We start from the raw sequence: 25,586 nt of genomic DNA on the forward strand, positions 1-25,586 counted from the left end.
TCCTATTCATTTATCAAACATACTATAGGTATTCATCCTTTCTTTTTATAAATACCAGCCATTCAAATCAAACTACTATAGATATTCATTCATTCTGTTTTTATAAATACCAGCCATTTATTTATTAAACATATTATTGGTATTCATTCATTATTTTTATAAATACAAGCCATTCATTTATCAAACATACAATAGGTATTCATCCTTTCTTTTTATAAATACCAGCCATTCATTTATCAAACATAATATAGGTATTCATTCATTCTTTCTGTAAATACCATCCATTCATTTATCAAACATACTAAAGGTATTTATTCATTCTTTTTATAAATACCAGCCATTCAAATCAAACATACTATAGGTATTCATTCATTCTTTCTACAAATACCAGCCATTTATTTATCAAACATACTATAGATGTTCATTCATTCTCTCTATAATTACCAGCCATTCATTTTTCAAACATATTAAGTATTCATCCTTTCTTTCTGTTAATACCAACCATTCATTTATCAAATATTTTAAGTATTCATTCATTCTTTCTACAAATACCAGCCATTCATTTATCAAACATACTATAGGTATTCATTCATTCTTTATATAAATACAAGACATTAATTTTTTAAACATACTATAGGTATTCATTCCTTCTTTCTATAAATACCCGCCATTCATTTATCAAACATATTAAGTATTCATTCATTCTTTCTATAGATACTTACCATTCATTTATAAAACTAGACTATAGGTATCAATTCATTCTTTCTATGGCTACTTCACGTGGGCCATGCATTCATCAAACATTTTATATGTATCTATTCATTATTTATTTTAATTGTATTACTAATTTTCCTGTATATAGATAAATTGTTGTTTAATAGATCTGTGTAACTGTACAATGTACATATAAAATGCAAACATATGTATGGATTGTATCTGGCAAATGTTGATTTTATTCAGTTTTTATTCTAACAGATCTTCTTTAGACATATGACCTTCTTAATCAAGGATCCAATACAGATCTATCATTCTGCTCATCATACTTCCTATACTTTATACCTACCTACCTATCTTCCTACTTACTTACCTACCAACCTACTTATCTTCATACTTACTTAGCTACCTACCTACCTATCTTTATACTTACTTACCTACCTACCTATCTTCATACTTACTTACCTATCTACCTACCTATCTTCATACTTACTTACCTACCTACCTACCTATCTTCATACTTTCTTACCTATCTACCTACCTATCTTCATTCTTACTTACCTACCTACCTACCTATCTTCCTACTTACTTATCTACCTACCTACCTATCTTCATGCTTACTTACCTACCTACCTACCTATCTTCATACTTACTTACCTATCTACCTACCTATCTGAATACTTACTTACCTACCTACATACCTATCTTCCTACTTACTTACCTACCTACCTACCTACCTATCTTCCTACTTACTTACCTACCTACCTATCTTTCTACTTACTTACCTACCTACCTATCTTCCTACTTACTTATCTACCTACCTACCTATCTTCATACTTACTTACCTACCTACCTACCTATCTGAATACTTACCTACCTACCTACCTACCTACCTATCTTTTTACTTACTTATCTATCTACCTACCTATCCTCCTACTTACTTTTCTACATACCTACCTATATTAATACTTACTTACTTACCTATATTCATACTTGCTTACCTACCTTCCTTCCTATCTTCCTAATTACTTACCTAACTACCTACCTATCTTCCTAATTACTTACCTACCTACCTATCTATCTTCCTACTTGCTTTCCTACCAAACTATCTACCTACCTAACTAACTAACTAACTAATTAACTACCTAAATACCTACTTATTTACCTACCTACCTACCTACCAACCTACATACCTACGTACCTACCTGCTTACCTACCTGTTTCCATATTTACTTACCTAACTACCTTCCTTCCTGCCTAATTACCTATTTACCTACTTACCCACCCAGCAACTACTACCTACTACCTACCTACCTACATGTCAAAACATATATAATTAAGTAAATATATAATTTGATACAACATTGACATATCATTCAGTTTACTAGTTGGACTGTAATTTGATACAGGGTTTCCAATACCGGGGTTTCCAATACAGGTTTCCAATACAAGGTTTCCAATACAGGGTTTCCAATACAGGGTTTCCAATACAGGGTTTCTAATACAGATTTTCCAATACAGGGTTTCCAATACAGGGTTTCCAATACGGGGTTTCCAATACAGGGTTTCCAATACAGAGTTTCCAGGGACAAGAACTTACAGAGACGACAATACAAAGGAACTGATTACTCGCCACAAACTCTAATTTTACATAAATTTTATTTTTCAACCGGCTGGTGAAAACCTTTAATATTTTAAACTGTTAAAAGACAACGATAGACGGATAAAAATATAGACCGAGAGAAAAATACAAGGAGAGAAAGATAGAAAGATAGACGGATATAAAGATAGACAGATAAGAAGATAGACGAGATAGAAAGATAGACGGATAGAAAGATAGACGGATAGAAAGATAGTCGGATAGAAAGATAGACGGATAGAAAGATAGACGGATAGAAAGATAGACGGGTAGAAAGTTAGACGGATAGAAAGATAGACGGATAGAAAGATAGACGGATAGAACGATAGAAAGATAGACGGATAGAAAGATAGTCGGATAGAAAGATAGTCGGAGAGAAAGATAGTCGGATAGAAAGATAGACGGATAGAAAGATAGACGGATAGAACGATAGAAAGATAGACGGATAGAAAGATAGTCGGATAGAAAGATAGTCGGAGAGAAAGATAGTCGGATAGAAAGATAGACGGATAGAAAGATAGACGGATAGAAAGATAGTCGGCTAGAAAGATAGTCGGATAGAAAGATAGACGGATAGAAAGATAGTCGGATAGAAAGATAGACGGATAGAAAGATAGACGGATAGAAAGATAGTCGGATAGAAAGATAGTCAGAATAAAAACGGATTATAAGAATAAAATTAAAGGCTGAACTTGAAACTGGAGAAGGAGGAGGGGGGGGGAGTATCTTTCTATCTATCTTACATATATAATTATTTATATCTATCTATCTATGCTCCACACCTGTATGTCTAAGTATCAACAGTATACAAATATACTCCAGGCAGTAAAGAACTATTAATTGATTAAACTAATGTAGTGATAATAAAAATATACACATTGTGAGTTTTATTTTTCTTCATATGTTGAGCCTAGCTGTATGACATGAAAAATTATTTGATTTTTTTCAATAGAAAAAGAAAAGGAAGCGTCATGATACGAATAAATAAGAAGTTTATAGGGGGGTTATCAGCCAGAAAGCCCCCCCCCCACAAAAGAAAAAGAAACACTGGCAAAAAAGTTGAAGTAAAAACTCTAAAATGTGTATTAGAAAAATAAAAAAAAATTTATTGTGATACTTTTAAAACTAAAAAGTGATATTTTATCTTTGGTTGATTTTTCGTTAAAAAAGTGCTTTGTAGAATAAAAAAGTGAAAAACATCAATGTACAGTTCCTAGTGCAGGCCCATTTGTGAATTAGAAACGGAACGTGATAGAATTTCTAGATGTTAGATCTTTGATATATATCTGATGATATATAGTTTGTGTGGAGAAGATGAGAAGCTAAAGCCAGCTCCTAAAATGGACAGTTTCGCGCCTAAAATGGGTATTATAGGTTATTGAATTGATTAGGATAGGGTTGGGATATTTTAGCTCCTTATTGTATAGTAATCATTACACTTACCTTATACAGAGAACATTACGTAATACAGGGATATAAAATTGAAAATTTTATTTTAAAAATTTTTAAATAAGTTAATTTTTTTTTCTTAAATAAAATGTAAAACATTGTAATGAAATATTTCCTTATTCATCCCTGAATAGATTTGACAATGTTATCTTGATAATACATATCATTATACTGTATTATGTATGCTTTGTACAACAGTATTAATCATCTGTGCACATTCCTCTAGTCATTCATTTACTCATCTATTTACCCATTCATCCTTTCATCCATCCTTTCAATTTTTCATCCTTTCTGCTTTCATTTAATCATCCTTCAAGTTATGAACACTTCCTTTGCAATCTAGATTGAGGAAAAGAAACTGAACTAATCTTAGTAAAATGCTTCCTTAGTTTTTCTCATCAAATCAATTTTAGACTTTTTTGTTTCTTGCTCTTTAATTTTATTTTTTTGCATAGTTTGCATTTACCCGTCTACTGCAAGTTCGTGCTTGCAAAAATGAATTCAGCAACGTTTTTGCAAACTATTTGTCATGTTTACTAACAAGAAGGAAAATTATAAGTTAAGGATTTAAGTCTAAAATCTTGCAAATATTTATTTCCCAGTCCTCCATCTATTCCTGCTCATGGGCGCCGTTAACGGGGGAAGTGTCGTTTTTATAATTTCCAGTTAACGACCGCATCGTTCGAAAAAATAACCAACGCAGTTAAAACGGTTCTTTTAGAAACTTAACAAAAAAAATTAAAGAATGGTGTATGGATAGAAAAAATACGCTCTTTTCTCGTTCACGATTATCACATGTTAACAACAATCAAAAACCTGCTCAAAGATATTGATTGAACGAGCATTTTTGTAACGGAAAGATTTCAAAAGGCACATCGTGGAACGACTTATCCAGCTCGAGGCACTCGTTAAAAAACGTGGAACGAACGTGAAACGAGCGTGGAACGAAAGTGGAACGAACGTGGAACGAACGTGGAATGAACGATTTTCAAAATCGAGAACGTGCCCAGTCCTACATCTTAACTATCCTTGCACGCATCTTTCCTTCGTATTTCGTCTTCTTCATCTAGTTTGAACCAAAAATGTCTCGTTTTCTATGATTAGATTTTAAGACTATCGAAATACTATGAAATATGCACTTATGCTTTATCTTGTACTCACTCAACATTACGTGGTTCCTCAATCAAAATTTGAGGCAAATCGATCAAGTGGTTCCTGAGTTATGATCGTAAATACAAACAAACAAACTTGATATATATAGATAAAGCAATGCAAGCATCTTTTTTAATGTTTAGAACAACTAAACATTTATTTTCTCTTAAGAAGATTCAAAACAACGCTAGCTTTACCCAATCAAGCGTGCCTTTATGTTTAAGGTTTTATTGCGTTTTATATATTATTTCAAAATTCTTGGCAGCAATCAGAGAAAATGAATTGGAAGGAAAAACGTAATAATTTTTTTGCTGCGTGAAACCCTAAGCTGGATGGGAGTAAAACATAAACGAAGTTTGCGACGGTGAATAAATTTGTTCAGCTAATACCCAACAAACTAATTACCTACGAACCTAAATCTACCTAAATAACTAACTAACTAACTAACTAACTACCTACGAACCTAAACATACCTAAATAACTAACTAACTAACTAACTTACTAACTAACTAACTAACTAACTAACTAACTAACTAACTAACTAACTAACTACCTACGAACCTAAATCTACCTAAATAAATAACTAACTAACTAACTAACTAACTAGCTAACTAACTAACTAACTAACTTACTAACTAACTGACTAACTAACTAACTAACTACCTACGAACATAAATCTACCTAAATAACTAACTAACTAACTTACTAACTAACTAACTAACTAACTAACTAAATAACTAACTAAATAACTAACTAACTAACTAACTAACTATCTGACTAACTAACTAACTAACTAACTAACTATATAACTAACTAACTAACTAATTATCTAACTAACTAACTAACTAATTAACTAGCATAAATCAAATAAACTCAAATATTCACTGTTAAGTAACCTTTAAACCTGATTATTCTGATAATTAGCAATTAATCAGTTTGAGATAATTCAAGTTTTAGACTTGACACCATTTACTTTCAACTTCATTTCAATAATTTACAACAATTTTTAAAGGGAGTGACCGGCAATATATGGTATAGTTGAACTGAGAATGGAGTTTTGTACAGAATTTTTTTAGGATTCATTTAGGACCTATGAGAAGTTTTTACAGTGCATATTTGTTCAGCAAGAGCCCAAATTCAATTTATAAAATCCTTCTTCATTGTCCATTCTGGAGAGATGATTTTGAGAATCGGTTTTTAAAAATTATTCAATAACAACGAAGAAAAATGTAACAAAAATTCGAAAGTAAACTATTAGGATGAACAAATATGCACCGTAAAAACGCCTGACAGGTCTCAACTGAATCCTAAGATACTACTCTACAATACTACATACTCAGTTCAACTATCTTTCTACTTTGTATTCATAATTAACTTGCAATATAATATTAATAATTATACTAGTTTATGTATATAACAAACATAATATATATATTTAATATATATAATAATGCATAATATATTTTAGAACTACACGTATCTCCACATATATTGCTTCTAGATAAAAATACATAATGAATTAAGAATAAGAGGAGAGGAAGATAAGTAGGTCTTCTTTGGTTCCAGAATCCAAGGCTACTGATTTGCGGATTTTATAATCCTCTTTCGGGAATTTCATCCTCTACAATAAAATATTTTGAATAAGACTGAACAAATTACTGATTACTGTGATGACAACTTTTTTAACTAATAATTATTAAAAAGATTTCATATTTTTTTATTTCAGATAAAATGTGACAAAAAGGACACACCAACTGATCAAAATATGGGGCTTCTGCCTTTAGGTAAAATAATAATGATGATAATGATAATAATAATAATAATAATAATAATAAAAATAATAATAATAATAATAATAATAATAATAATAATAATAATAATAATAATAATAATANTTCTTCTTCTTCTTCTTCTTCTTCTTCTTCTTCTTCTTCTTCTTCTTCTTCTTCTTCTTCTTCTTCTTCTTCTTCTTCTTCTTCTTCTTCTTCTTCTTCTTCTTCTTCTTCTTCTTCTTCTTCTTCTTCTTCTTCTTCTTCTTCTTCTTCTTCTTCTTCTTCTTCTTCTTCTTCTTCTTCTTTATAAGTATATATATATATATATACATTTGTTTTCCATGATTTTTTATTTTAAATTTTTTAAATTTTAAAATTTTTTGATATTTATAAATTTACAATGTATTTTATCTAGGACCTTATCTCTGGCATTCAGAATGTTATTCAGGCAGAAATCTCAGAAAAATCAAATATAATACAAATTACAATGCTATTCAACTTAAACATTAGACCTTTCTGGAAATAGATCTGGGAACAAACGTCAAACGAATTTCAAAATAAAAAAAAATCTTTTCAAAACATATTATTTACGATACCGCCAAAAATATCGCAATCTATTAACTGAAAACTAATGTTTTATTGATTATAGGGCAAAAAATGTTTTATCAACGTTGATCAAAATCTTACTAAATTATGTTTTTAAAATTATGTTTCTTCTTTATATTTGACTTGACTGGTTGGGTGTTTGCTTGTTTGTTTCCAATCAACTTCAAAATGGCCGAATTTGTGAATGAAGAAAAATCATGACAAATTCTATCGAGAAAAAAATGGCGCGGAGCCTGATAAATGCCTTGATTTTTTTAATAAGCGTTTTAATTTTTGTTTTTTAATCCGCTGATAACGATATTTTTCCTCTGAAGCTGTGTTTTCATTTCTGTTATCAGCTGTTGACTGTTTAATGAGTTTGAACTTGGAATCTTTAAACAAATATTTTTATTTCACCAGTTTCAAGTTCATTCAGTTTCCTTTCAAGCCAACCTTAGAAAAAATAAATATTTTGTATTCATAATTTTTTCATTGATGAATCCAGTAATCGGCAACAAACAAAAATAATTTTTAAAAGAGCTAAATATTCGATAAATGTTTTTTTTTGTTTATATCGAGCAAGATTTTTTTCTGTAAAATTCAGAAAAATTAAAGACGATTGTTTGATTTTGTTGATTTATTATGATCAGCTGAATTTACTCTGAATTTATCTGTTTGAAGGCTGCAAAGGCTCTTACAACAGCCAAAAGATCGTTAGCTGAGATATTTAAAAACTTCCAATTCGATTGCATTGGTAGGTTCAGTTTTTACACCTTCCATACTACCCAGTCCCTTTAGTTCTTCCAAATTTATTATCTTACCTTCTGCCTAGAGGGTTTCCAGCGAAAAGGGTAAATCGTTTGGAGAAAATTTCGCATTCGTTCGCTTGAGAAAAATGCGAAAATTTCCTTTTTTTCGCGAAATTTCCCTTTAATCTGACTTATAATTTTCGCGAAATTTTTTTTTCGCGTAATCATTATCGCATTTTAACGACCCACCATCCCTTTTTTATTTTAACATTTTATTAATTTTCTTACACAATTTACAATTTACAATTTACAATTTACAATTTACAATTTACAATTTACAATTTACAATTTACAATTTACAATTTACAATTTACAATTTACATTTGTTTTTTTTTTCATTCCAAAATTCTTAAATACGGAATTATCCAGTTTGTTTAATATTTATTAGATTTTTTATTTCTTTTAATTATTTTTACACAACTTTCTTTGATATTTCTTGATTCTTTGATTTCTTAATTCTTTGATTTCTTGGTTCTTTGATTCCGAGATTTGTTAATTACTTGATAGTTAAATTCCTGGAATTTTCAATTTCTTCAATTATCATTTTTATTCTTAAGGGGTTCTGTACCCCTTTAGAATGTCCCTGAGATACCCTAAAGTACCCCAGAGAGAACCCCCAAGTATTGGAGTATCCCTGATTATTCCTAAGTACCACTCAGTACCGTTGAGAGTACTAATGAGTATCCCTGAGTACCCCTAAGTACCCCTGAGAGTACACCTAAGTACCCCTGAGTACCCTCTAAGTACCCAAAGTACCCATAAGTACCCATTAATACCTTAAGTATCCGGACCTGGTTCAGTAAGTTCCTGACTAGTATGGAGAATGAGATGAACAATATCTTGATGTCTGCTGAGCAAAGGTTTATCAATCCTCTCCTAAACTTCAGGAAGGAGCAGATAGGTCAGTTCTTTTTTATTTCATCTCAGGTTAAAACTTTTGTATTGTGAATCTCAAGATCAAGCATTGATCGTTATTTTATGGAATTTTTAAATTCCTCTTTGATATTCTGCAGAGATAACTTTAATATTAACGGATCAAGCATTTATCCTCAAATTTAAAATTGCCAACATTGGATGTATCAAGATCAAACATTTATCCTCAAATTTAAAATTGCCAACATTGGATATATCAAGATCACACATTTATCCTCAAATTTAAAATTGTCAACATTGGATGTATCAAGATCAAACATTCATGCTCAAATTTAAAATTGTCAACATTGGATATATCAAGATCAAACATTCATCCTCAAATTTAAAATTGCCAACATTGGATATATCAAGATCAAACATTTATCCTCAAATTTAAAATTGCCAACATTGGATATATCAAGATCAAACATTTATCCTCAAATTTAAAATTGCCAACATTGGATATATCAAGATCAAACATTTATCCTCAAATTTAAAATTGCCAACACTAGATATATCAAGATCAAACATTTATCCTCAAATTTAAAATTGCCAACATTGGATATATCAAGATCAAACATTTATCTTCAAATTTAAATTTGCCAACATTAGATATATCAAGATCAAACAATAAAGATTAACGATACTCCAAACCATAATTCAGACTTAAGATTCAAGATGAATATTAAAATCGTATAAAAAAATGACAAAGCTAAATATGAACAGGGAACTAAAGAAATTGAACCATTATATGAACACAGTGGTACAGTGGTAACCAGAAAACCGTAGACTGAATGTTGTCTTCAGTTTTTCTTGAAATCTTTAATTGGTTTAACCGATATATCTTTGAAAATGTAGATTTGTTTGAGCTAAATTAGTTACAAATTTTATAAATGAAAGAAGCGAAGGTCATAGTGATCCTAAGGTTAATTACTAGGCTTATTAACAATTTTTCCATTGTTTTCTGGTTATCACTCACTGCACACACATTTTACAACCCCCCTGATTAGGATCGGTGAAGCAGTCAAAAAAGGATTTTGAGAAATCTAGCGGGAAATTATGCTCGGCTCAAGATAAATATATCAGGGACAAAATTCATGATCTTTTAAAAAATTTTTTTTAATATTCTACTTTTATTTGATTTTTTTTAATTTTAGAACAATTCGTAAAAATAAAACAAAATGTAATATGATTTAATATTTTCTTACCAAAAAGAAATGCACAATATTTCTTTAAATTCTTAATAAATTAAAACTGATCTAATTCCCTGAAACAACATTTTAACGATTTTTTACAATTTTTACAATTTTTACAATTTTTACAATTTTTACATTTTTTTACAAATAAAACAATGATTTACTCCGAGTAGTACAAGCAGCAAAAAAGAGGAAAATTTAGCGGAAATGTCAGAAATAGTCAGGTTAATATCTATCTTCTATCTCTATCTTCTATCTTCTATCTTCTATCTGCTATCTTCTATCTTCTATCTTCTATCTTCTATCTTCTATCTTCTATCTTCTATCTTCTCTTCTATCTTCTATCTTTTATCTTTAATCTTCAATCTTCAATCTTCTATCTTCTATCTTCTATCTTCTATCTTCTATCTTCTATCTTCTATCTTCTATCATCTATCTTCTATCTTCTATCTTCTATCTTCCACCTTCCACCTTCTATCTTCTATCTTTTATCTTTAATCTTCAATCTTCAATCTTCTATCTTCAATCTTTTATCATCTATCTTCTATCTTCTAACAAATTGTTTTTAAAAAGATTAAATGTAAAATGTCACTTTATTTTTAACAGTTTTCATTATATAGATAAGCCAGAGTTTACAAGGTCAAACTTAAAACTCTTAAAACTCCATAATTTTGTCAATTGATAATTTATTATATACTAGAAATTCATGGCGCTTCGCGCACTTCTTTCTTGGCATTTAGGGCGCTTCGCGCCCATCTTCTATTTAAATTGTCAACATGTTCTTTTTGTTTACATTTTAAAACAAAGAAGAAAAAAATTTTGCGAATTTTCAAAAAAAATTCGCGGATTTTCAAGAATTTAAATTTTTTACAAAATTAAAAACCTTTAAAACACATTTTTTTAAATTTTTATCATTCATAAGCCTTCCCTGGGATAACGCGAGGTGCCACAAAAAATTTGGGCCCGATCGGTTCAGCCGTTTTGACGTTTATTGGATACAAACAAACAAACAGACAAACACACAGACAAGCCAAATTTATATATAGATTTATCACATTCATCGATATAAAGAATTTTTATTACTTTTATTTTTAAATTTTGTATAAATATATTTCTAGAATTGAACAGAAAAGCCTGAATTCAGCATCACTAGACTACGTGTACAATATTCATATAGTTCAGGTAGGCACCTGTACTGTACTGTACTGTACTTTCTGTACTCTATTACACTGTACTGTATTGTAATGTACTGTACTTTCTGTACTCTATTACACTGTACTGTATTGTACTGTACTGTACTGTACTGTACTGTACTGTACTGTAATTCACTTTACTGTATTGTTATAATGAAGTTTCAAGAATTTAAATAAATAAGTTTTATTTTAATTGATATGTCTGAATAAGTTGCCATCATTACTTTTACAGAGTCGTAAAGAAGTATTTAGGAATATAAAGTTGATGCACATGTAATCTTAAATGCACTCAAGTATGAGGAATGTTAATAACCCCAACCTTCAGATAAACTTAAAATTGTAAAAAATCAAGGGAATATTCCTGAATTAAAAGGGGAATAGGATGAATCATAGTTTTAGTTTAGAGTGGCACATCCGATTCACAACGGTACCCGGATTTGTTGGCTGCAGAAAAAAGGAAATTGTAAGAATTAAACCCTTTTTTAATCAAGGCAACCGTCGATATCTTCCACATTATTAATCAGATAAAGTTTGGACTGGTACCATTTTGAATCTGGCATGCCCTAGGAATGGGGGATAACTAGAAATTACGTTAATAACAGTCCCTTTGCGTAAAAATATTATTTAATATTTTTTTAGGAGAGAAAAAAGTTTGAATTTGTTGAAGCATTGCTTGCGTTTACAAGAAGTTGGGTCAATTACTACAGGTATATAGTAACAGTTTGGTCAACTACAGGTATATAGTAACAGTTGGGTCAACTACAGGTATATAGAAACAGTTTGGTCAATTACTACAGGTATATAGTAACAGTTGGGTCAATTACTACAGTTATATAGTTACAGTTGGGTTAACTGGTATATAGTAACAGTTTGGTCAACTACAGGTATCACAGTAACAGTTTGGTCAACTACAAGTATATAGTAACAGTTGGGTCAACTACAGGTATATAGTAACAGTTTAGTCAGCTACAGGTATCATAGTTTCAGTTTGATCAACTACAAGTATATAGTAACAGTCGGGTCAACTACAGGTATATAGTAACAGTTTGTTCAACTACAGGTATATAGTGACAGTTTGGTCAACTACAGGTATATAGTAACAGTTGGGTCAACTACAGGTATATAGTAACAGTTGGGTCAACTACAGGTATATAGTAACAGTTGGGTCAATTACTGCAGGTATCATAGTAACAGTTGGGTCAACTTACAGGTATCATAGTAACAGTTGGGTCAACTATTTTTTGAAAGAGAAGTTTTTGTTCAGACTAGAATTTTCTATTAACTATAACTGTGCAAGTTGCAATCTGCGTAAATCTGTTATACTTAAAACTTAGACTTTTTTATCTAAGATATGAATTTGAATTTGAAATATCAATCATTTATTAAACATCAGGTTGAAAATATAAAGAGATGTGAATATTAGATTTTCTTGTTTTTAGAGTTGGAAATACTGTTGCAGCAGAATATGGAGCTTATATGGAGGACTTGGCAACAAGGAATTTTGTTAAATTAAAAACTAGTTGATTTTGGAGGATTTTTATGCATTGTTTAGTAGATTTCTTGGTTAGTTTAGTGGCCTGGTTAGTGTTTATGTTTATTGCTGTAGTTGTAAACTTACAGTGGAGTCTACAGTATGAATAACCTTAAGATTAAAGTTCATTGTTGAAATCTATTTAGGTGCCTGTCTACCTGTCTATCTATCTATTCATCTATCCATCCATCTATATTTGTATCCAAATATCTATCTATCCCACTATATAAAGTTTAACTACTCTATGCGTAATATATTTATTTGCATAAGAAAAGAAACAAATATATTCAATTCTAAAATGTTTTACATCCAAACATTGACTACATACAATACGCACATACATACTATATATATATATATATATATAAACAGGGGTACACACAAAGAATGAGACTGTAAAAACTACAATTTGACGATCCCGAGATCAAATAAAGTCTTCTTATGTTATAAATAAAGCATTTTAATAGTTGCTGAATGATTTGACAAAGAAAATAACAATTTTACAGTAAGAGGGAATCGTGAATATAAAGAAACACACAGTATAAATTCCGTACAGTCGTCCATGAATATCATCGCGCATTTTCTAAATTACTGAAAGATAAGAAAACATGAATTAAAAAAAACTTAGTTGTCGTAAATATCTTTTTCCAAGATTTGATTATGCAAAATTTAGAGTTGAGAAAACCCGTGAAAATTTTAGTAGCACAGTGGAATCCTACAGCAAGCTCAAGGTAAAATTATAGAACTAAATATTGCTTCGGTCATTTCTTTTGTTAAAATGCTGCAAACAGTTTTTTTTAGAAAATCCGCTATCACAAGCTTTAAACTTTTGAACAGAAAACTAATATGATAACCGTCTGTTTACTGTTTAGGATCGAATGTTGAAGAATGGGGAGGATCCAGGACTATTCAACAAGATGTACACAAGGTAATTTTAAAAAATACGCTCACCATGTACTGTCAAATGACCCTACTGCCTTAGAGTTAAACTTTTTCTTTTTTTTACGTGCTTCATATACATGTACAATGGATTACGATCAAGGAGTATGGAATAGTCGGCTCGGCTCGCCCTACCATATGATTATACATTCATTGCAATCATGGTACTCCATTTAAAAAAGAGTTTTTAAGATAGTTTTTTAATTTTAATTTAAATTTGGTTTTTTACTGTACCATATTAAAAAAACAATTTTTTATATTATAAAAAAGACGCTTGTATTGCTAATATTTTTGCATCCCAATAGAATGTATTTTTTATTTGTTATTCCCCCTGATTTTTCCCCTGTTTGCAATAGCCTATTCTGAATACATGCACGCGTTATTTGTACATCAGACACATATTTTTTATTCAAATGGAGTTGTGTCTGCAAAGCATGTGTAATCATATGGTAAGGCGGGCCGCGTCGTTTGTATCTCTCTTCTATTCCATACATTCCAAAATTGGTTTTATTTAATATGGTATTGTAAAAACCAAATTTAAAAGATTAAAAAACTATCTTTAAAAACTCTTTTTCAAATGAAGTACCCTGTCTGCAATGAATGTATAATCATATGGAAGCGCGAGCCGCGTCAGTTGTATATCCCTTCTATTCTATACTTATTGATCGTAATCCATTGTACATGTACATGAAGTGCGTAGCATAACATTTTTAGTAATCGAAGAAAAAGTTTAACTCTAAGGCAGTAGGGTTATTTGAAAGTGCGAGATTACGTTCAAAAGTTTTTATGTACTTTAACTTTACGTAATTTTTATATTGTCCAAATACTGTCTTTCTATTCCAATGTATTCTGGCGGTCATTGTATGTTAATGTGTTTTTTGGGAAAATATAATCATTTTAATTGTTTAGTTTGAGTCTGGCAAACCAATTTGAAACTAGTTTCCTCTGAATTGATAATAAAAGCTAATAAAGCTATTAAAATAGAAAATGAAGAGAAGAGAAAACGCATAATTTGTATTTTTTTCTCAATTTAGAATTTTCGGATGACATAAATATTTGCACAAAATACTAATTATCATTATTATCAAAAATTATTATTATCATTATTATCCCCAGCTATTATTATCTAAATATAATTAACAATATTATTATTTTTAGGCAAGGATATCTGTATGTGCAAGCGCGTAAGACGATGAAAATGACAGGATGGAGCAAACATTTTTGTCAATATCAGGAGCGCAACCAATCATACCGCGCTTCAATGGCTTCGATCAAAAGAATTAAATTTTTGTTGAACTGCCTTTCATTATGCCATGAAGGATGCAAATAGACCAACTGAGGAGGAGTGGGGGGGGGGGGGCGAAGTTTTAAAGTAGAGCATAATCAATAACGGTGAGAACCAAAAAAATGTGAAATTTATCGTCTTTCTTTTTTTTCTGAAGAAATGTGTTATTTAATCTACAATTAATATTACATTATTGACATTTATATCAAATTATTGGAAAAAGTTCAAATGAAGATTACAAAATACATATCATTATTAAGAGAAAAAAAAGACTGCAAGAATTCCACTGTGTCATGGTGCTCATCTCATCAAATTTTATTAGGATAATTTTGAACCAACAAAAGTATTGACGGCTAAATTTGTCATCTTTATACAATATGCATCTTAAATTAACAACAAATTCTCACTTAATCTGCGCAAATTATAGTTCTTTTTTAAATTTAAATTAGAAAAATTATCTTCTTTTTTTAAACGACATTTATTGATTGATTGTACATTAGGGTAAGACCAAAACCTTAACTCTGATCCCGTACAATCAAATTGACGGAAAAATCGGGACCGGTGAAACTTTAAGGAACAAAAACAAATATTAATTTTCTCATTTTAAAATTTTTTTTTGCTAAAAAAGTAGTAAGTTTAAATAATAAAAGAAATAATTTGTTAATGTTCAGAGTGATAAACTGTGTATGCAAAGATGAAGTGAGTGAAAAGTTTAGGTACGAATTTTAACTTTTATTGTAATTGAAAAATAATTATTTTGGATAAAGAAAATGAATTATTGTCGTTTTTATGCATTAGAAATGCCACAATGCAAACTAGATATAAGGAGATAGAAGGGTAAAATTTATGCGACATAACAAGTAGGACTTTGTGACCTCGTGGCTCGTCTAGTTTTGATTGTAACGCACATGAGAAAAGCAAAATTATTCGGTTACATATTGGAAATTCAAAACATGGTTGTTCGATAGGTCCTCGATAGGAGGATATATAATTGTACAAGCTTTCAATCTTACGTACAGTTTACTTTAACTTGACGTTAAATTTATAAGTCATAATTGTTACAAGTTACAAAATCCATGGTTACATTTCATTTTTTAAGAACATTCCCTTTAAATGACCGTTTTTGCCCAGGTTTTCAGTGACCGGTCATGTGGTGTCAGGTGGTGGGAATACTGATGAGGGGGGTAGTCAGGTTATCACACACACACTACAGGTTAGATTACTAGCTCGGCGGGCTTTATAATTATACCTTCTCTAGTTTCTATTTGACGCTGGTTTGTTTTCGTAGAAAAATTTTAAATCATAGTTTTACCCATCCATAGATTAATTAAAATAACAGATAGGACACTATACATTTCGTCTTTTTAAGATTTAGGGGTTTTTCGTTCATAATAACCTTGAGATAGAAGCCCAAAGAAGTTTCGCGAGAGCAGTGGCGAATTACAAGACAGGAAGAGCATGCGCTGCTTGCGCGGAACTCCTTTGGGCCTCTGCCTCAGGGTTAATGTTTAAAAAACCCTAAATCTTGGAAAGCCAACATTTAGTGTCCTATTTAATTAATCTATGGTTTTACCTAACAAAAAGAGGTTGTAATTGATAATATTCAAAGTTTTAAAACTGAAATGACATAAAATGGTTTCATGCATGATGTATCATATTTTACTTTAAACGTAGAATTCAAAATTTTAATTCAAAGCAATTAAAATAATATTTTTGTGCCATTTAAAAATATCTTTATCATTACAACTTAATTTAACAGATATATGAAGACTTTTTTTTATTTTTTACCGAATTTGAAAGAAAAAAGTTTGTTAAAAGTCACACTCACTTGATCATAATTATATTGTTTAACATTAATAATGCAATTTTGTACATCTAAATAGCAGAAATATTTATTGACCTTGATATTTAGACATTATTTTTGATTAGGCTTTAAGAATCTTGCTCTATTCATGTAGTAATAAAATGCTTGCGGATTCAATGCAACAGTAACAATTCGAAAAATGGTCATAATCAAACACTTTTCAAATTGGAAAAAAATCATTTCTTCCATATTTGATCTGATAAAGGTTAAAAGGGTTCCTTTGTAAATCGGAGATGATCCTCTTTAAATTGAGGATTTCTTGAAACTACAAGACAACGATCCCTTTAAGATGTATAAAATTGCAAGATACAGGGGCTGGGTCAACAAATTTTGCGCTAGGAAAAGAATTAAAAATGCTTGATGGTCATGGTGTAAATCTTTGAATTTCAAACTTTGATTATTTTAATTAAACAGAACTTATAGTTTGAAATATCTAAGGCCTAAAACATTGGGTTGCAAAGATATAGGGATTAGAAAATCTTAGTTTGTGGCAAAGACTCAGTTCCTCACCAGATAGTTCCTCACCAGATAACTTGAGACATTCAAATTAATCAAAAATTACTACGATGTTTAGGCCTTGTCAGATCAAGTGAGAAAGAATTGGGTTGAAGCCATGGGAGGTACTTGGCCAGCTGTTAATACTTTACAGGTTAGTAGGATTCATGTACTTGTACATGAAGATATATGCACTTGTACATAAGGATATATGTACTTGTACATAAGGATATATTTACTTTGACATAAGGATATTGTACTTGTACATAAGGATATATGTACTTGTACATAAATATATATACTTGTACATAAGGATATATTAACTTTTACATAAGGATATTGTACTTGTCCATACGGATATAGGTGCTTGTGAATAAGAATATATGTGTATTGTACATAAGGATATATGAACATGTACATAAGAATATATATGTACTTGTACATAAGGATATATGTACTTATACATAAGAATATATGTACTTGTACATAAGAAATTGTGTACTTGTAATTAAGGATTATGTGTACTAGTACACAAGGATAATTACACGAGGTCCCAACAACATGGGAATTAAGATTCCCCAAATTCCGGTATTTCAAAATGTGGTCTGTCTTGCAAAAAAAAACTTGTTTAACAAATGTTAGTCATCATAGATTGGTGTCAATATTAATTTTTAATCGATTGTCTAGATTTAAATCCTGTACAGTATACCCCACTTAACTTTTCGTGACCAATCCCTTTAAGAATGTTAAAATTACGCTTACAGTTCCTTTAATAAAGTTGAATCTAGAGAATCAAGGCTGACAGTGTAGAGGAGAATTTAAACAGTTCAGCGTATACTTTCCTCAAGGATTGTCTTCAGGTTAGTTCATTGTATACTTTCCTCAAGGATTGTCTTCAGGTTAGTTTAGCGTATACTTTCCTCAAGGATTGTCTACAGGTTAGTTCAGCGTATATTTTCTTCAAGGATTGTCTACAGGTTAATTCAGCGTATAGTTTCCTTAAGGATTTCCACAGGTTAGTTCAGCGTATACTTTCCTCAAGGATTGTCTACAGTTTAGTTTAGCGTATTCTTTCCTCAAGGATTGTATAGAGGTTAGTTCAGCGTATACTCTCCTCAAGGATTGTCTACAGGTTAGTTCAGCGTATATTTTCTTCAAGGATTGTCTACAGGTTAGTTCAGCGTATACTTTCCTCAAGGATTGTCTGCAGGTTAGTTCAGCGTATATTTTCTTCAAGGATTGTATACAGGTTAGTTCAGCGTATACTTTCCTCAAGGATTGACTACAGGTTAGTTCAGCGTATATTTTCTTCAAGGATTGTCTGCAGGTTAGTTCAGTGTATACTTTCCTCAAGGATTGACTACAGGTTAGTTCAGCGAATACTTTCCTCAAGGATTGTCTACAGGTTAGTTCAGTGAATACTTTCCTCAAGGATTGTATACAGGTTAGTTCAGCGTATACTTTCCTCAAGGATTGTCTACAGGTTAGTTCAGCGTATACTTTCCTCAAGGATTGTCTACAGGTTAGTTCAGCGTATATTTTCTTCAAGGATTGTCTACAGGTTAGTTCAGCGTATACTTTCCTCAAGGATTGTCTGCAGGTTAGTTCAGCGTATACTTTCCTGAAGGATTGTATACAGGTTAGTTCAGTGCATACTTTCCTCTAAGTTAATTTATAGCACTCAGTGAGAAACATATAACTGAAGCATAGGAAGACGACTGTTTAACTCATAAAAATTAGGCAATTAGAAAAACTATGTTCTTTATAACAACAATAAATACATAAGATTGGTGAAATGTAGTCTTCATATTCTAAAATTTCACGCATCACACTGTAAAGGGCGCTCATCAATAATGTAAAAAACAAACAGCACAGGGTGTCAGAATATATTTGCCAAATGTTGAAATTTAAAGCGTTTGTCGACGAAATTCATCCATAAATTAATAATGGTCAACTTTAACATTTGGTCTAGCAACAATAATATTTTTAACTTAAAATTGGATTGTTAATTAATAATTCAATCTCCATATAAGTGTCTTGCATGCTAACTTATGCAGGGGAAATAAGGAAGAAAAATTTAACATTTTTTAAAGATAGAAAATTTTTCACGCAGAAAAGGTTTAGAGGGAGTGACCGGCTATGTAAGGTAGTTGAACTGAGTATGCAGTGTTGTGGAAAACTTCTTTCGGATATTCATTTGAGACATATTAAACTTTTTAAAGATCTGTAAATCCTGAGTTTGAGCAAAAATTCGACGTTCAAAACTCCTACTTTGGGGGTGGATACGTTTTCAGAATTAGTTTTTTTTAAATTATTAAATAACGACAACGAAAAATAAAGTAAAATTATACAGTAATCTAATTAGATGGTTAGGAACATATTTCTCAAAAGAAATTTGTCTATAAATCAATGCTAAAATCGATTATTTCGTTTTTATTATTATATGGAATTTCTTATCTTCTTTGAATTTATTCGCAGATTTCTTCAAATTCTTCAAATGTCGTCTTTTCAATAATAATTCTAGAAAATCTGCGAAATTCTTTGTAAATAATGAGAAACCAGAATGATGAGAAAATAGAAACTAATAATTGAACAAGATTACTTATTTTCAATGATAAGATTAATTTTTATTTTCTCAACATGTTCCAATACATTGCGCTCAAAACTCAGGATATACAGATCTTTAAAAAGTTTAATATGTCTCAAATGAATCCGAAAGAAGTTTTCCACAACACTGCATACTCAGTTCAACTAACTTACATAGCCGGTCACTCCCTTTAAGGGTCACTTGAAATTTGTCACGAGTCCCTTTAACATTTTTAGCTTTATTTTTATAATTTTATCATTTTTCAAAATAATTTTGGTTCAAAAATGACCAGAAATCCTATTATGCCGGGTACTTCTGCTAAAATCATAATTTAAGACATCAAGCGCGGTATACGGCTGAAATATCAATTATAAGTAACCATGGACAACGCCGGGCACTTATTTAGTTATAAAAAAACTTTATTCCTTAAAGTTCTTTATATTTTGAATATCTGCTTAAAGAAAAAAATAAATAGTTTGAACTTTATTTTTTAATGGTTAATATTATTTCAATAATTATATTCTGCAGGAACTGGAGGACAGGGGGCTTCATGAAGAAGGTCTCTACAGGGTGGGAGGAGTCATGTCTAAAGTTAAAAAACTGCTAAATCAGGTTGATATATTTTTACTGACTATTATTATCATTATTTTCATTATTATTAACATTATCATTATTATTACTATCATCAATATCATTGGTGTTATTTTTTCTATTAAAAATTATCATTATCAATTTAATTATTATCATTTGGTAATTCCCATTTCCTATTATAGAACAGTTATTAATTCAATTTGTTCACACCTGCATCAATAAATCAAAACGAGGAATATTGTAAACAATCGGTTTAATAACAAAAGTATTTCAACTTAAATATTAGTTTTTTTGAAATTTTGTTGTCAAACCAATCATGCGCGTACCTAGAAAATTTGGATTTTCACCTTCTTATTTTTTGGAAATTTAAGTTTTTAACTTTTGGGCCTAAAATGGTTTAACCTACTCTGCATTTACAATAAAATGTTAAATAATCAAAAAATTCAAAATGATCAAAAATGTGTACGGGCATTAGTTATGATAACTGAAGTCAGAACGTGTTTGTTGTGAATCTCGGGATCGCTATACTTACTTGGTGATCTTACCCTACTAATTTTAAACTTGTCACAGCGGATATCAAGATCAATTGCTGCAGATTAGCGCCGCCATTGAACGCAAACGTTAAGACTGTTCTGTACCTTTCACGAAAATTTTTACAATCCGGATAATTTAAAATTTCAAGTCTATGGTATTTAATATTTCTACAAAAATAACGCTTAAAAATTTTAATTTAGGATTTGATATTCTATTGGTACACGGTAAATTGGGGGCCCGGGTTAAAAGTTAGTGAACCTTAACTTTAGAACCCATTTTCACCCGTAAAATAAAGATTATTCGTGCTCTACCCTTTTTTGTTGGACTGTAAATTTTCAATATTTAAGTCTAAAAAATTGCTTAAGATATTTTCGACGGTTTTCGAGTTAGAGATCGTATGAAGACCGAGAGATATCGATATAAACAGAAGGCAATTCGTTAAAGTAAATTTTCCGGGATTATTTTAGTATTTAAACACTACTATATACTCCTGCAGGCTATAGACCCTGGTCCTGACGATGCTGCCCTGGAGCTTCATGATCCTAAACTCTGGGAGTCAAAAACTCTGGCTAGCGCGGTCAAACAGTATTTAAGGTATGATTAAAGAAAGCACTGTCACCTAGACAAAAGGAGAATTTCAAATGTATGCAACAATACAGGTTCAGCTTTGGGATCTCGTAACTCCACTAGTTTTGATTTTAGTAAATTGAACAAGAAAAGTAAATTCATTTGAAATTCAAATTTTGGTTTTTCTCTTTAGCTCTTTTAAAAAAGAGTGTATGTTTAAAAACATCTTACATGTAGTTTAATTAGTATCAACGGTTTATACAGGGGGGGGGGAAATATTAAATAGTATTTAAGTTATTAAGTATTAAGTATGAGGTCAAAGGATAAACAGGACCAATGCGAGGGTGTATACAGAGGTCAAACTGTACGGTGTTAGGCGAATATATCACTATAATGAAGACGACTTTATGATTTAAGTTTTAATGATTAACAAGCTTTTTTGAATTACAAGTTTAGAAGTAATTGATGAGAAGCTTTTTTAATTGACAGCTTCTCTTTGTTGATAAGCCTGTATTTCAGGGATCTCTTTAATCCTGTATTTCAGAGATATCTCTAAGCCTGTATTTCAGAGAACTCTCAAAACCTCCATTTCAAAGACCTCTCAAAGCATTTATTTCAGAGACTTCCCTTACTCTGTATTTCAGAGAACTCTCTAAGACTGCATTTTAGGGACCTCTCTAAGCCTGCATTTCAGGGACCTTTCTAATCCTGTATTTCAGTGACTTCTCTAAGTCTGTATTTTAGGGACCTCTCTAAGCCTGTATTTTAGAGATCTCTCTCTGAACCTGTATTTAAGGGACCTTTCTAAGTCTGTATTTCAGGGACCTCTCTAAGCCTGTATTTCAGGGACCTCTCTAAGCCTGTATTTCAGGGTCCTCTCTCTAAGCCTGTATTTCAGGGACCTCTCTAAGCCTGTATTTCTGGACCTCTCTACGCCTGTATTTTAGTGACTTCTCTCTAAACCTGTATTTCGGGGACCTCTTTAAGTCTTTATTTCATGGACCTCTCTCTAAACCTATAGATCAGGGACTTCTCTAAGTCTGTATTTCAGAGACCATTCTCTAAGCTTGTATTTTAGGGACCTCTTTTAGTCTGTATTTCAGGGACCTCTTTATGCTTGTATTTCAGGGACCTCTCTAAGCCTGTGTTGACCTATCAGCTGTATCCTGAGTTTATTGCCGCGGTGAAACATGACAGTGATACTCTGAGAACACAGGAGATTAAATTAGGTAAATTATATCAACCAATCATATTCATTTATCTAGAAGGGTAGATTCTTATTCTTCCGGTGAACTCTAGTTATCCAAAGATCGGTCCGGTACTTCAAATGCAGCTGGAATATACCTTTTGAAAACGCATTCAAAACGTTCAAAAAAGGCAAACTGATAGAGTTTGAAATATTAAACTGATAAAACTTGAAATGCTAAACTGATAAAACCTGAAATACTGAAATTATAAAACTTAGAATACTGAACTGATAAAGCTTGAAATGCTAAACTGATGAAGCTTGAAATACTAAAGTGATAAAGCCTGAAATACTAAAATGATAAAGCTTGAAATACTAAACTAATAAAGCTTGAATAACTAAATTAATAAAGCTTGAAATACTAAATTAAAAAAGCTTGAATTACTAAATTGATAAAGCTTGAAATACTAAACTGATAAAGCTTGAAATACTAAACTGATAAAGCTTGAAATACTAAACTGATAAAGTTTGAAATGCTAAAGTGATAAAGCTTGAAATACTAAACTTATAAATTTTGAAATACTAAACTGAAAAAGCTTGAAATACTAAACCGGTAAAGCTTGAAAATACTAAACCGGTAAAGCTTGAAATACTAAACTGATAAAGCTTGAAATACTAAACTGATAAAGCTTGAAATACTAAACTGATAAAGCTTGAAACACTAAACTGATAAAACTTAAAATAATAATCTGATTAAGCTTAAAACTCTGTATAAGGGTTTAAAACATGTTGACGATCTGACAAGATGGAGTTTTGCAACCTCAGGGTGAAATATAGCATGACTTTTCAACATTGTATTCTCGTATAATAGTATATTATCAATCAATCAATCTGGCAACCCTATCCCTCCAACCCTATCCCTCCAACCCTTTCCCTCCAACCCTATCCTTCCAACCCTTTCCCTCCCGCCCTTTCCCTCCATCCCCATCCCTCCAACCCTATCCCTCCATCCCTATCCCTCCAACTCTATTCCTTCCAACCCTATCCTTCCAATCCAATCCCTCCATCCCTATCCCTCCACCCTATCCCTCCATCCCTTTCCCTCCATCACTATACCTCCAACTCTATTCCTCCAACCCTATCCTTCCAATCCAATCCCTCCATCCCTATCCCTCCATCCCTATCCCTCCATTACTATACCTCCAACTCTATCCATCCAGTCCTATCCCTCCAACCCTATCCCTCCAACCCTTTCCCTATCTGTGTATATCGCACATTGTAGTTGTACATCTGTATTTATTGTTGTTGTAGTTGTATATCTGGATGTATTGTTGTTGTAGTTGTATTTCTGTATATATTGTTGTGTAGTTGTATTTCTGTATATATTGTTGTTGTAGTTGTATATCTGGATATATTGTTGTTGTAGTTGTACATATGTATATATTGTTTTGTAGTTGTATATCTGGATATATTGTTGTAGTTTTATATCTGGATATATTGTTGTTGTAGTTGTATATATGTATATATTGTTTTGTAGTTGTATATCTGGATATATTGTTGTAGTTGTATATATGTATGTATTGTTGTGTAGTTGTATATCTGTATATATTGTTGTGTAGTTGTATATCTGTATATATTGTTGTGTAGTTGTTGAGAAGTTGCCTAGAGCCAACAAGGAGCTCTGCAGAGTTATTGTAAATCATCTTCATAAGGTAGAAATAAAATCATTAAATAAAATTTTTTTTTATCAAAAAAAGTTAACATGTTTGCATTTTTTTGAAAATACTCTTTTGCTCTTTTTAACTGTTTCTGCAACTTGGGGGGAAGGCAAAAAGGATTAACCCTTCTCAAGTTAATATTAGTTAATATTACACACCCTCCCCTATCAAGGTAACATCACTTTGCCCTCCTCAAGATACCCCCCTTTAATGATGACACCCCCGCCTCTTAAGATGAAACTCCCCTTCAATACGACATTCCTCTCAAGATGACAACCCTCCCTCAATTGGACGCTCCTCCCTCAAGATGACACTCCCCCTCAAGATGACTCTCTCAAATTTTCTTGTTTTACTAAGTACAACCGTATGCAGTCAAAACATAAACAAACAAAATGTGACTATAGCAGACGAAACTCTTACAGATTACAGCTTTCTCGGTTGTTATCACTCTACTAAATCAAAGAATTATTTAAAAAGACGATATCGAATTCGTCACTGAATTCCCATGTTTATTGGGACACCCTGTATAATCAATAAAATTGAGATCATTCCGTTCATCTAAAAGTTTTCAGCTCTAATCGATTCTAAAATGTTTAAAGTTAACATAAACTTTTATATGCTTTAATTGTTTAAGTCAAAAAAGTCAAAATATGTTTTAAAGTCAAGTTTTGATTATGTAAAGCGGCGTGCAGATATACTGAAGTGTACTGCGTACACTGTACAGTGTTCACTGTACAAGGGTGATTAACGGTACATAGTAAAGTAACATGTAAAGGTGGCAGTACATTAAATATTAGCATTGTTTAAGAGCTTAGTCTGCATTTCCGCATCAGCACTTTTCCTCAGGGTTCATAGAGTTCATCGAGTA

At 31.2% G+C, this 25,586-nt stretch overlaps 1 protein-coding gene across 1 annotated transcript; it reads left to right on the forward strand.

Annotated features, from left to right (window-relative positions):
• Positions 1–8,583: 8,583 nt before the first annotated feature.
• Positions 8,584–24,856, forward strand: LOC111710109 (rho GTPase-activating protein 42). Its single transcript, XM_023484139.1, has 18 exons — positions 8,584–9,021; positions 10,043–10,118; positions 10,402–10,452; positions 11,347–11,410; positions 12,061–12,128; positions 12,861–12,917; positions 13,626–13,683; positions 13,825–13,880; positions 15,050–15,125; positions 15,677–15,750; positions 15,848–15,892; positions 16,308–16,389; positions 17,615–17,689; positions 18,324–18,395; positions 20,651–20,734; positions 21,744–21,841; positions 22,943–23,043; positions 24,648–24,856. The coding sequence occupies exons 1-18, from the start codon at positions 8,937–8,939 to the stop codon at positions 24,839–24,841; spliced, it is 1,416 nt and encodes a 471-aa protein (XP_023339907.1). The 5' UTR covers positions 8,584–8,936; the 3' UTR covers positions 24,842–24,856.
• Positions 24,857–25,586: the final 730 nt, after the last annotated feature.

The sequence above is a fragment of the Eurytemora carolleeae genome, unplaced genomic scaffold, assembly GCF_000591075.1.
Source record: "Eurytemora carolleeae unplaced genomic scaffold, Eaff_2.0 scaffold676, whole genome shotgun sequence".
Lineage (NCBI taxonomy): Eukaryota > Metazoa > Arthropoda > Copepoda > Calanoida > Temoridae > Eurytemora > Eurytemora carolleeae.

Excerpts from the sequence above, each read along its gene's own strand:
- LOC111710109 (XM_023484139.1), top strand. The coding sequence starts at position 8,937 with ATGGAGAATGAGATGAACAATATCTTGATGTCTGCTGAGCAAAGGTTT. Across the intron at positions 15,126-15,676 it reads AACATTTTTGTCAATATCAG|GGTAAGACCAAAACCTTAAC; the intron begins GAGCGCAACCAA and ends ATTGTACATTAG. Across the intron at positions 15,751-15,847 it reads GGGACCGGTGAAACTTTAAG|AGTGATAAACTGTGTATGCA; the intron begins GAACAAAAACAA and ends GTTAATGTTCAG.